At 38.4% G+C, this 13,792-nt stretch overlaps 2 protein-coding genes across 5 annotated transcripts in view; one reads left to right on the top strand and one right to left on the bottom strand.

Annotated features, from left to right (window-relative positions):
- Nucleotides 1–5,763, top strand: part of LOC123760281 (oxysterol-binding protein-related protein 11) — a 48,648-nt gene extending 42,885 nt beyond the window's left edge. For all 4 annotated transcript variants that reach the window (XM_045745814.2, XM_045745815.2, XM_045745813.2 and 1 more), the window contains one exon: nt 1,953–5,763. In XM_045745814.2, coding sequence (XP_045601770.1) covers nt 1,953–2,264 — 312 coding nt within the window. In that variant the 3' untranslated portion in view covers nt 2,265–5,763. The remainder of the gene's footprint in view (nt 1–1,952) is intronic.
- Nucleotides 5,760–13,792, bottom strand: part of Phlpp (PH domain leucine-rich repeat protein phosphatase) — a 75,000-nt gene continuing 66,967 nt past the window's right edge. Inside the window, exons 16-18 of the mRNA XM_045746169.2 lie at nt 13,608–13,735; nt 7,872–8,892; nt 5,760–6,575 (exon numbers count right to left, since the gene is read on the bottom strand). Of these exons, the coding sequence (XP_045602125.2) occupies nt 6,078–6,575; nt 7,872–8,892; nt 13,608–13,735 (1,647 nt within the window). The 3' untranslated portion in view covers nt 5,760–6,077. The remainder of the gene's footprint in view (nt 6,576–7,871; nt 8,893–13,607; nt 13,736–13,792) is intronic.

Raw genomic sequence — 13,792 nt, 5'->3', positions numbered from 1 at the left:
GTTGTGTGTGTGTTATCATACAGATTGTTAAATTCAGTGGATGCTGTAATTACAGGATGAGAGCTACGCGTGGTGTCCCGTTTTCCCGGCACACTTTGTCATATAACGCTTTGAAACTATGTACAGTTTTGTCCTCCAGCACCACCTCACTTAACATATTCCAACCGTCTACCACTCTGTTTGCAAAAGAAAACTTTCAAATATTTGTTCGGCACCTTTGTTTCTTAATGTTTCTTTCTCTGTGACCTCTTGTTCTTGAAGTTGCTGGTTTCAGGAATTCCTCTTTGTCAATTTGGTCCTGTTATTATTTTGTGTGGTGATCATATCACCTCTTTTTCTTCTAGTTTCAGCATATTTAATGTTTCTAGCCTCTCCTCGTAACTCTTATTTTTCAGTTCCGGAAGTCATTTTGTAGCATGCCTTTGCATTTTTTCCAATTTATCGATGTGCTTCTTGGGATATAGATATCTCCCTATACAACTGCTGCATACCTGTATTCCAATTTTGGTCTCACAAAAGTCATGCACAGTTTCTTTAGTATTTCACCATCCATGTAATTAAAAGCAAGTTTGAAGTTGTATGTACTCGACTCGCCTAATTGTGCGTGTGGGGGTTGAGTGTTGGCTCTTTGGTCCCGCCTCTCAACAATTGATCAACTGGTAATAATTATAATTACCTAAGTGTAGTTACAGGATGAGAGCTACGCTCGTGGTGTCCCGTCTTCCCAGCACTAACAGATGTAACACTATGTAACTAACTAACAGATGTAACTAACAGATGTAACACTAACAGATGGTGTACAGATTCCTGAGCCTATTGAGCTCTGTCATATCTATATTCAAAACTGTGTATGGAGTCTGCCTCCACCACATCACTGCCTAATGCATTCCATTTGTTAACTATCCTGACACTGAGAAGAGCGAAGAACACTGAGAACTGAGAAGTTCTGCAGCCTCTTTTAGTATCCATGGTGAGATTCTGTTAGGCCCAACAACTTTTGTCACATTCAGCTCCAACAGATTCCTTTTGACCTCATGGCTGGTGAGCTCAAATTCCTCCAAGGTTGCTTGGTTTACCGCCTCCTCTCTCAGTACAGGGACTTCTCCTTACTCGATTGTGAAGACCTCCTGGAATCTTTGAGTTCTTCACACACCTCTTTGTCATTCTTTGTGTATCTGTTCTCCCATTTTTTCAGTTTCATCACTTGTTCCTTCACTGCAGTTTACCTCCTGATGTGGCTGTGGAGCAGTTTTGGTTGGGTCTTGACTTTACTTGTGATGTCATTTTCATACTGTGTGTCTGCTTCTCTACTCACACTGAGGTACTCATTCCTGGCCCTCTAGTATCTCCCTCTGCTCTCTTGAGTTCTGTTATTTCTGTAGATCCCCTATGCTCTTGTACTTAAATACTTCCTTCCATGCCCGATTAAACCATGGATTCCTCTTTTGCTTTTTATTGTTTCCTGTTAGACTTGAATAAACTTGTTTGCTGCCTCCTGATACTTTTGGTTGATGTAGTCCATCATGTCATGTGCAGACTTTACTCGTGCAGACGATAAGTGAGTGCAGACAATAAATTACAATAACGTGGCTGAAGATACCATGACCAAACCACACATCAGAAGATGGAGAAACAACGAGATTTTGGTTTGTCCTGGACCATTATCAAGTCATGTGTGATAATCGAGTTGATAATAGCCCAGGACGGACCAAAACATTGTCATTATCCATCTTGTAATGTGTACAGTAGTTTGGTTGTCATTACTTGATAAGGGTTACATTTTTAATTCCATATAAAGTTTAAGAAAAACAAAAAAATAAAGATGCATATTAGAATTTTTTGATCTCACACACACACATACATAGATGTACAGATGTACATACATACAGTATGTATGTACAGTATATACAAACATATATAAATGCACGCTTTTATTTTTGTATTTTTCACAGATTATAAATGTGAATGACATACCAATGGTATGTGTGAAGCGTTTGCGGCCAATAACCCAGCAGGCTCCTAATGAGTCACGACGCTTGTGGCTTGATGTGAGTGTGGCATTGGCTCGTGGAGATGTAGAGACTGCAACAAGTCACAAGAGAGCTCTGGAGGAACAGCAACGAAAAGATGAACGTGAACGTGCATCTCGAAATGCAGAATTTCCTACTCAACTCTTCAGCTCTCCTTTTGCAGACCACTGGGTTTATAACCATCTCCCTGCTTATGCATTTACTTCTTGTTCTAGTACAACTCAAATTCAGTAGGGAAATATTCTGTAGTTATAATTTATACTCTTACTCTGTAAACACACACACATTATATATATCTATACACACACAATGCACAGTTAGCTTGACAGCTGAGTGGACATCGCTCAGGATTCGTAGTCCTGAGGTTCCAGGTTCGATCCCCAGTGGAGGCGGAAACAAATGGGCAGAGTTTCTTTTACCCTGATACACCTGTTCATCTAGCAGTAAATAGGTACCTGGGAGTTACAGCTGCTACAGGCTGCTTCCTGGGGATGTGTAACAAAAAGGAGGCCTGGTCGAGGACCAGGCCGTGAGGACGCTAAGCCCCGAAATCATCAAGATAATCGCAAGATAAGATAGCCATAAGAAAATTAAAAAAAAAAGTTTTTTTGTGTTTAACTATCAGGCAAAATACAGTACTGTATAAGAATACAGTGTAGAGATAGGCAAGATGACAGTGTCTTTATCTGATTTTGGATCAGATCATGGAGTTTTGATCTCCAGCAAGCTCACATATGAGGTCAATAATTAAATTGTAAAAAAAGGAACCATTGGACATGTTTACACTATATACACTGCAGCGATCTATAATATTTAAGAATACTTCATTCCATTGGAATTTTATTATCATTAGAAAACATAGCCATTTCATTAGCCATAGAAAGCCTCAGTGAGTATAGTAGCAGGCTTAACAGACAAACTTTTCTGGACATTTTACAATGTATTTGTGTTGGTTGAGAAAAGTGCAAGACATTTTCCTGTTTGTCCTATGTAAAGAATTTTGTGACTTCAGTCCATATTATAAAAACATCCATTTTCAGTCTGTGATTTTAAATTAAATAACTTAAGTAAAAGCACTTCTCAGATTTTGTGTTTTGTTCTTAGCAAAATTTACATTATGTAGGAAAGTAATCTTGTAATGAAGTATTCTACTTACCTCAAATATGGTTTGTAATTCTACATAATAATAGTGTGGTCTAGGATGCACAGAGATAAATAATAATTTCAGACTTTAGTGCAAAGAATTGCCATCATATGTGAAATTGTGTCTTCAACACTCAGTCTCATTTACCAACAGCAGTATTATATATATTGCTTATATATACCATTCATGTTGGTGATCAGCAATTACTTATAATGCATATTATCTCCCAGTTATGACTGATCACGAACCTCCATTGTGTTACTTTTCTGACACAATTTAGAACATAGTTGGACACCCCTTATTTCTATGACAGAATTCATGAATTAACAGCCCAGAAGAGCATAAACAAAGTAATGAAGTGGTACTGGAAGAGTATACGTTATGCTAAAGGGGGAGGGGGGGCTTGTGGCCAGGAATCCCCATACATTAGAAGTAATCCACTGTAACTGGCATTCCTTGGAACCCAAATTCCATCTTTGAAACTGCTGATTGTAAGCCAGCTAAAGAGAGAGAACTTTTATCACATAACTTATGATCTAAACAGGTCTCACACCATTCTCCAATGCCAACATATAACTTTGAATGTTCAAAGATAGTTCTATCAAAACTCTCAGGATGGACAATTCAACATTTTTGGGGGCATAAAGACCAGGTTGTTAAGAAAACCTGGATGGAGCTGGAGTTTAAGGCTGTTGCCTTCTGTACAAAGTCATTTTGTTATGGAAACTGCACAGAGCAATATCAGATGAAAAATGCAGACACCCCCCAGAGTACAGTTCAGGGAGTTATTCTGTTTGATAGTTTGCCTATTATAATACATGTTATTTGCCTATTTTAAAGCCCTGCATGGTTTTACAAATGGTAAATTTCTTTTCGGGCCGAGCAGTTAATTATCATTGATATACCAGTGGTATGTATACATTATTGTGGCCAAAAGCTCATATCAAAGCTCTCCAAATGTACTCACTAGAAAGGAGACGGGAGAGATACCAAATAACACAATATTTTATATTTTTATATAATATTTTCCAACACATGGAAAATACTGGAGGGACAGGTCCCAAATCTGCACAGTAAGATAACGTACTGGAGTGAACGGCATGGAAGAAAATGCAGAATAGAACCAGTGAAGAGCAGGTGCGCCATGGGCACAATCAGAGAACACTGTATGAATATCAGAGGTCCACGGTTGTTCAACGTCCTACCAGTGAGCATCAGAAATATTGCAGGAACAACCGTGGACATCTTCAAGAGGAAACTAGATTGTTTTTTTCAAGGAGTACCAGACCAACCGGGCTGTGATGGGTATGTGGGCCTGAGGGCCACTCCAAGCAACAGCCTGGTGGACCAAACTCTTACAAGTCAAGTCTGGCCTTGGGCCGGGCTTGGGGAGTAGAAGAACTCCCAGAACCCCATCAACCAGGTAAAGTGATGAGAAGAGTGGAATTAACTGAAAGAACTGTAAAGAGAACAACCGGTGATAAATGATCCCTGGAATAATAGATGGATATATAGAAGTTTGACCTAAGAAGCCAAGAACTGACCATCAGGTCACTCAAAATGATTTAATAGCTTGCAATACCTATTTACTGCTAGGTAAACAGCAATGGATTTGTAAAACTTAAAAAAATTTATTCACACCTACATGCACACTAACCTTTTTTTTATATATAATCTACAGTACTGTAGTTTATTGTACTTGTACCAAAGATTGTTAGTACTTCATTTTTCATCAGTGAAACTGATGTTTTAGTAATAACATGCTAAATCTGCCAAATTAAAAAGTATCTGATAATTTGAATTTCATTGTTTGATGAGCTACTGAAGCTGAAATGGCTATCTGTACTTCATTTATCATTTGGTTGCATACAGATTATGCTACAGTAAGTTATCAAGCTAGTTTTGATCATAGCAGCAAACCTTGCTGCTCAAGTGTTTCACCCGATATGTATATTTAGATCTAGAATTTTAATATTAATCCCATACTTATAGGTTCATTACACAGTAAAGTACTTCAGAATAGTAGCTTATCTGATTTATCATTACATTGGTAAAACAATTTATGAAACTTTGCTTTGGCTTATTTCCACTATGGACTACTTAAAGGTTCATGTTGAAAAAAAAGAGTAAACTTTAGAGGTGATAAGCTATATAATTTATGGTTATTGCCATTATAGAATTTGCATATTTCAGCCGCTAATCAAAATAAATAATATCTGCGCATGTCATATATAGGTATTAATAATTTTGTATAATATTTACTTAATATTTACTTTTAAGATTATTCTTATAAAATAATTTTCATGCTGAACTAAATTCAATGATTATAACAAAACTCCAAATTTGCTTGATTATAACCGTTATTTTTGGAAATTGCAAATATTTTTGTTGTTCTGACATTAATATTAGAATTATATTTAGATGTGTAATGCTTCATAATTAATAATTGACCATTTTCTTCATGAGCTAAACTGTATTTACATGAGCAGTGGTGTGCCGTCCTAAGGAGTAATGTTTGTAATAAAAAATGCTTTAAAATTGTGTATCAAGTCTGCTCATGAGGTATATATAATAAAAAACAAATCCTTAGCATGACAATTTATTATGGTTGATTTATATTCCTTAAAAATTTCAAGATACAGGTAGGAAGAATTTAATGCTTGAAAAAAATGGCATCTTAAAACATGCATTACAAGGAAAGTTTACAGATTTGTTCAAGACCTGTATGGTTTTACAAATGGTGAATTTGTTTACAGGCTGAGCAGTTAAGCAGCAGTTCATCCAAATGCTGGCAAAATAAAACACTTCTTTCCTATATGCCAAGCTCTCTCATAAATTTTGTTGGCTTATTTAGATATGTATATCATGTATTTGTGGTCTATAATGCATTCACATACTTTGTCTTAAAAATTTGTAACACCAGTATGCCAGTAGTGATGCATACGTGTCTCCAGTTCCAACGAGTCTAGTGTAGGCCGTTCTTGCATCTCTGCAGTCAAATCAGGCTGCACTAAAGGGTAGTGTGGGGGTCTAGGCCGATTATCTTGATAATATTTTAAGTTTTGTAAACTTCCAAATCGATGAAAATTACTAGTATTCTTGGAACTTGTGCTTGCAAATCTCTGTAGAGTACTGAATTTGGTGGTAGTTGCACTTAGTTTGCTTTGAATGAAGCGAAAGGTGCCTCTTCCTAAACGAGATTTGCGCACATTATTTCGCTGAAAGTAACCACTTGGTTCTATCTCGACAGCTGCAGCCAAAACCAAGTCAGGTGCAGAAGCTGTAGGCATGGTGCCAGATTGAGAATTAGAACGTTTTAAGGTGTCTAACTCACGCATGAATAGCAGTTTTGCATTACGTGCCAGGAGATACTCCCAGCTACGGAATTGTTCCTCATTTACCTGTAAAGATAGTACAGAACCAAGTAATGGTAAACCTAAAGAAATGCTGAAAGTTTCTCTTATGATTAATATTTTAAGGAAGGAGGGGAGGGTATTTGCTAAAAATACAAAAGCTGATATACTGAAATTTACTTAATTGTCCTCCTCTAGTGGTTGTGGTGGGGACAGGAAAGCAGACTTGCAAAAGGTCCCCTAAATTCACCTATTATGTTGTTCCAGGTATACAGTAGTTTGAATTATATTACTAACCAAGCTATCTAGGTGTATTTCTCAGTATATTTACACCTGCGACTGTTCAGGGTTAAAGTACAGAATACCTTTAAGTTAGAAGCAAATGTAGACAGCAAAGTCTGTCCATGTGACAATTGGAAGTTTATCAAGTTTCAGATACTGTACTACTTTGACATTTTATTATTTGAGGAATTAAACATATCCTATTCATATTCACTCTTAAATTAAAAAGTTTATTTCTATGAACATTATTACCACTAGGACTATTCAAGTTTAAATATTGTTGTTGTCCATCAGGTAGCAACATGAGGACTGGTGAAATACCAATGTTCTGGTCTGAGAGTCACCAGATGAAGGAATTACAGTATAGGAATGAGACTGTCCCTCATTTAGTTCATCGACCGGGGAGCTGGTCGGCCGAGCGGACAGCACGCTGGACTTGTGATCCTGTGTTCGATCCCAGGCACCGGCGAGAAACAATGAGCAAAGTTTCTTTCACCCTATGTCCCTGTTACCTAGCAGTAAAATAGGTACCTGGGTGTTAGTCAGCTGTCACGGGCTGCTTCCTGGGGGTGGAGGCCTGGTCGAGGACCGGGCCGCGGGGACATTAAAAGCCCCGAAATCATCTCAAGATAATCTATTATTTAGTGTTTGTTATTTAGCTGCCATATCATGGAGCCAGGGTCAATGCTGAGTACAGTGGTAGTGCTTACAAATTATGAATAATGACAAACATAAATAACCAATCCCACACACACAAATATAGAAGGTATGACTTCTCAGCCCATGTTGACAAGGGTCCAAATCAGACCGAAATATTGTCATGTTCATTTTCATGAGTGGGTTGGGTTACTCATTTTCAGTCACATCGTGACATTTTATGTACATTAACACACACTCAGTTCCTTAAACATTTGAATTAGGTTTCTCATCTGTGTTCAAACATGAATATTTTTATATTAATAACAATTACAGACATTTAGATCTATATCTGTATTTGAGTTACATAACAGGTTAGCCTTAAATCAGTGCAATATCTAATACAGTATGTTAAGTATATCTTACCTGTTCAGCATCATTGTCTACTGTAGCATCATCAGATTTTGAATGATTTTGTTGACTTGTATGATGCTGTCCACCACTGACACCACTCAGGCCACTGTCACTTCCTTCAGAATCGCTCTCGGTGTCATCAAAGCCAGCAGGAGGGGCCAGCACGCCTGTATGAGGGTCACTTTGTCCCATAATGAAAGGATCCACCGGACAAGTCTCAGAGGGTGATGCTGCTGGGTCTGGCCGAGGGTAGTGGTAATATGTGACTGCTCGCCTTGTGTTGCCATTTGTATAAATTACTTTTGATTCGGCTTCAGGGTTTTTTCCAATATCTTTTTTTCTTCTGTTAGGATGGGCATAAAGATCTTCTACACTTTTCCATAATTTGTCTTTATATTTACAAGGCATGTGTGATTCATTTATTATAGAACTCTCGTGTTTATGAATATCTACACCATGTTCACTATGATCACTTTGACTTTGACCACTAGGAGATGATCTGTCCATTTCTCTAACTCTTTGGGTCATATCAGATCCTTGTTTACTTTTGATATGAGACCCTTTTTGCATTAAATTATTTTTATTATTTAATATATGGTAGGAATTAGCTTTAAAATCAGTACACTTATTTGACTTTTTTCTCTTGTCATTCATATGCTGGTAGTTGTACTGGTCATCATCTACAATAGCCAACGCTCTGTCAAATTTCACTCTTCGGCTATTCCCCATCAACTCTTGCCCTGTGACCTGCAGGTCTCTCTCAGAGAGCCTTCTTTCTATCCTTGCACTACCCTCGTGAATATTTGCTGAATTTGTATTGGTTGACTTTACTTTCATCTGTAATGCACTGAGGACTGGCGACTGGTTTGGAGATTTGTGTTGTGAAGGTGTGAGACGCACTACAATAACACTTAAAGCATCACGGGTACCATAAGCTTGTGCTAGGTCCAGGAGACGCTTAGCAGCTGATCCTGCCTCCTCTACTTCTCTACAAACATTAGCAGCTTCTTTTGGTCCTAATACTTCCCATAAACTGAAATTTAGCAAATTAAAGTAAATTTTTAAGTGAAAATAGTTTGTATGTTACAATATTTCTTTAATCTAGCCAAAATCAAATTATATCAACAACATTAAGTCACAAGCAGATCACAAGAGGATACTTAATGATGTTTGTTACAGAGTTATTTCAATGTTTTGATGATAACCTTATTACATGTAGCAACTTTCAATTTTAAAAAATTAAACAAATATTGTTGGCATCAATGCTTACACTTCAGCATCATGCATATATCAAGTACTGTATGTACAGTACTGCAATATACTCTAATCTATAAAAAGGCCTCTAAAAGTTTTTAGCTCCTGCAATATCATTGCTCGACAACAAATCACTAGAGCTCCGAGCCTTCCCAGATGCTCTTAAAATGCCTTATCCCAATCTATAAGAGTGAAGATCTCTTTGAAATCAACAATTTTAGATCAATATCAATCCTGCCCCCATAAAAGAATTTAAGAGATTTTAATTTATGAATAGCTCTGTTCCTTTCTAGATTAGCACACACTCATTGGGTACTCAATTTAATACATGCAGCCTTGATAAAAATAAACATTAATAAGAACATTGGTGCTTTTATGGGGCCTGAAGCCATCTTGGTTTGAACTAAATAGTTCAAACCAATATGGCTTCAGGCCCCATGAAAGCACCAACCGATGTTCTTATAAATATGCTTAATTTAATACATGCAACCTTGACAAAAATGAGTACCTATAGGTTTGTTTGTTGACCTGCACAAGGCTTTTGACACTTAACCACAATAACCTTCTTCTCAAACTCCAACACTATGGAGTCAGAGGTCACTCACTTCAGTACAGTGCTTGCAATCTTACCTCAGTGACAGGCAGCAGTATGCTTCAGCAAACAATGCGACTTCTCTCACTGCCATTTAACACTTGGCATTCTGCAGTGTAGTATACTTGGTCCATTCCTCTTTCTCATATATATTAATGATAATTTAAATACCACTTAATATTTGAGGCCAATTTTGTTTGCTGATGATACAACCTTCATTTTCTCACATGCTAACCTACTTATTTTAAACATACTAAATAAAATCCATTTGTGGTTGACTTAACAAACTTGCTCTTAACCCAGACATGACATTTTACATATTGATTGGTAACAAGTTCAACAATCAAATTAATCTAGGAATTAACAATACCCAAATTACAAGCGGAGAACAAGGGAAGTTGCTTCGTGTTCACATTGCCAAACTAAATTGCCATTACCACACAATATATAACTAAAAAAAAGTTTCTAAAAGAGTAGGCATTCTCTCCAAAGTCAGGTACAGTGACACCTCGCGCGAGAATATCCCTCTTTACGAAAGTTTCGGGTTACAAGCCCAAATTCTTTGTAAAATCCAAGTCGGGTTATGAATTTTGCCTCGGGTAACGTAATTTGTTGATACGCATATTGCCGACCTAGCACATGGTGGCACGGCGACCACGTCTCAGTTTACCAGTGCCTCCCGCCTAGTGACAATCGTGCTTGAATTCTTTGTAAAGAATTTCAGCGTTTTTCTGATATTTGGGTATTTGAACATGAAAGTTATTATTATATATTTTACAATGGGTCCCAAGAAAGCCAGTGATAAGGTTCAATCCAAGAAAACACATGTGAGGATGACCATAGAGGAAAAACAAGAGATCATTTGGAAACATGAAAATGGTACATGGGTTGTTGAACTAGCTAGGCAGTACAAGAAATCTGTGTCAACAATATGCACTGTAATTGACAAGAAAAAGGACATTATGAGTGCTAAAGTGACAAAAGGCACATCAACAATCATGAAACAAACCTTTTTAACGACACTGTGATGCCTCACTATAGACAAGTGTTACAACGTAGGGAAAAACAAGCCTCTATGGATAGATTTTTAGTGAGAAAAACCAAGCAGTGAGCCACACGCAGGTCCTAGAGGTATGCAGGCAAAACGTACCAGAGAGAATAACCTAGAGAAGTCATCACTGCCTGATGTTACTGTATAAGAGTTACGAACTGTCTCTAGAAACGGATTAAATTCATACGCTCAGGAACCACTGTACTATGTTTCTTGCTCTTCCCAAATTACTGTATTATTCACTCTTTCCTATATCTCGCCTATGGTATCTGTACCTGGGGATCTACCATTCTCTGTTACCTCCAACCCCAAATTACTCAACAAAAATTAGCAATTAGAACAATTTCAGTCCCAGACACCACTCTGCTCCCTTTCTGAAATCTTTGAACGTGTTAAATATCAAGCCTCTGCACATACAGTGGTACCTCGGAATGCGAGTGAACCTGTATGCGGGTTTTTCGGAATACGAGCAGGATTTCCTCGGAAAATATGTCTCTTGAACGCGAGGGTTACCTCGGGACGCGAGTTTGTTGATACACGTACAGGGCGACCTAGCGCGTGGTGGTTCGGCGATCGTCACCCCTCTGCCCCTCCGCCCCTCAGTTTACCATTGTCTCGTGCCCAGTGACTACCCCACATCAATTCTTCTCCCGGATTTTCTGTGTTTTGTTGGATTTTTGGTGATTTGACTATACAGTACAATTTGTTATTATATATCTCACCATGGGTCCCAAGAAAGCCAGTGGCAAGGATAAAGGCCAGAAAGCCCATGTGAGGATGACAATAGAGGAGAAACAAGAGATCATTCGGAAGCATGAGAACGATACACGTGTTGTTGAACTTTGTAGGCAGTACAACAAAGCCACATCAACAATATGCACTATATTTAAGAAGAAAAATGAGATTATGAGTGCTAAAGTGGCAAAAAGAGTAAGAACAATAACGAAACAAAGACCACAAATACTTGAAGAAGTGGAAAAGTTGTTATTAATTTATATACACGACAAGGAGTTAAGGGGTGATAGTGTTTCGGAGGCTATTATTTGTGAGAAAGCCAGGGTATTGCACGAAGACCTTCTAAAGAATACCCCTGCAACGAGTGATGCAGATACGAAAGAGTTTAAGGCAAGCAGGGGCTGGTTTGAAAAATTTAGAAGGAGAAGTGGTATCCATAGTGTTACAAGGCATGGGGAGGCAGCCAGCTCAGACAAACCAGCCGCTGGACGATTTATTGAGGAATTTAAAGAGTTTGCAGAGGCTGAGGGATACCTACCGCAACAAGTGTTTAATTGTGACGAAACAGGACTGTTTTGGAAAAGAATGTCTAAGAGGACATACATTACCAAGGAGGAAAAATCCTTGCCCGGACACAAGCCTATGAAAGATAGGTTTACGCTTGTGCTGTGTTCAAATGCGAGTGGCGATTTGAAAATTAAACCCTTGCTAGTGTATCATTCTGAAAATCCAAGGGTTTTCAAACAGTATAAAGTGCAGAAACCCTATTTGTGTGTGATGTGGAAGGCTAATAAAAAAGCATGGGTGACTAGGCTTATTTTTTCGGAGTGGGTGAATGAAGTGCTGTGCCCTGCCATAGAAAAATATCTGCAGGAGAAACATTTGCCACTCAAAGTCGTGCTTCTCCTCGACAATGCTCCTGCTCAACCTCCAGGCTTGGAAGATGATTTGTTGCCCAGATACAATAAATTCCTCACAGTTAAATTCCTTCCTCCTAACACCACTCCTCTAATTCAGCCTATGGACCAGAAAATCATAGCGAATTTTAAGAAACTTTATGAAAGGGCACTTTTCCAGAAATGTTTTGAAGTGACTGAAGCCACAAACCTCACCCTCAAAGAGTTCTGGAAACACCATTTTAACATTTGTAGTGCTTTAAAACTCGTTGACAAAGCCTGGCAAGAAGTGACTAAAAGAACCCTGATCTCTGGCTGGAGAAAATTGTGGCCTGAATGTGTGAGAGAACTAGACTTTGAGGGGTTTGAGCCTCTAAATGATGCGCCTATTGTTGAGGAAATTGTTACTCTAGGCCAGCAAATGGGCTTGGAATTGGATGGTGATGATGTGGAGGAGTTGGTGGAAGAACACAACGAAGAACTGACCACTGAAGAACTCCAAGCCCTTCAACAGGAACAGCAAGACAACGCAGCGGATGATTCTACAGAGGAGGAGGAGGCAGTAGCAAATGTCCCTTCTGCAGTAATTAAGGTGTGTCAGATGTGGGAAGAGATTCAAATAATTGTTGAAAAGACTCACCCAGAGAAAGCTGTAGTAGGCCTTTGCCTTAATCTTTTCAATGACAATGTGATGCCTTACTACAGAGACAGCTTGCAAAGAAGGGAAAAGCAAGCTTCCATGGACAGATTTGTGGTGAGGAAATCGAGCAGTGAGCCTCAACCAGGATCTAGTGGCACTCAGATAAAACGTCCCAGGGAGAGCACACCAGAAAGGTCCTCACTGCCTGATGTGATAATGGAAGGGGACTCCCCTTCCAAACAGTAACTCCTCTCCTCCCCCCCTCCTCACCATCTTCCATACGCCTACAGCATTCAACAGCAAGATAAGTAATAACTTGAACATAGTTTTGTAGGTTTATTTAGATGAATTAGGTATAAAAATTTAGTTTGATGTGGGGTTTTTGGGGTAGTCAGGAACGGATTAATTCATTTCCCATTATTTCTTATGGGGAAATTAGCTTCGGAATATGAGGCATCTCCAGGAACAAATTAAACTCTTAAACTGAGGTATGCCTGTACTTTCAAGCATTTTCTATATCTATAAAACTATAAAACTATCTATAAAATCTATGTAATGGCGAGAGATGTGCGAGACATACCTCGAACTAGCAATAACAACAGCCGTGTGATGTGGTCCAAGATGAAGCTCTGTTGTATGGGGATCGGGAAGAGTGGCAGCATCTGCCAGAACACACTTCATTCCCTCAATACACTCTTTTGCTGAACTCTGTTGAAATAACACAAACAAAATGAATCCTTGAATTAACATGCTTTTAACATACTA

The sequence above is a fragment of the Procambarus clarkii genome, chromosome 39 (assembly GCF_040958095.1).
Source record: "Procambarus clarkii isolate CNS0578487 chromosome 39, FALCON_Pclarkii_2.0, whole genome shotgun sequence".
NCBI classification, from domain to species: domain Eukaryota; kingdom Metazoa; phylum Arthropoda; class Malacostraca; order Decapoda; family Cambaridae; genus Procambarus; species Procambarus clarkii.
This window is presented reverse-complemented; position numbering and strand designations above follow the sequence as displayed.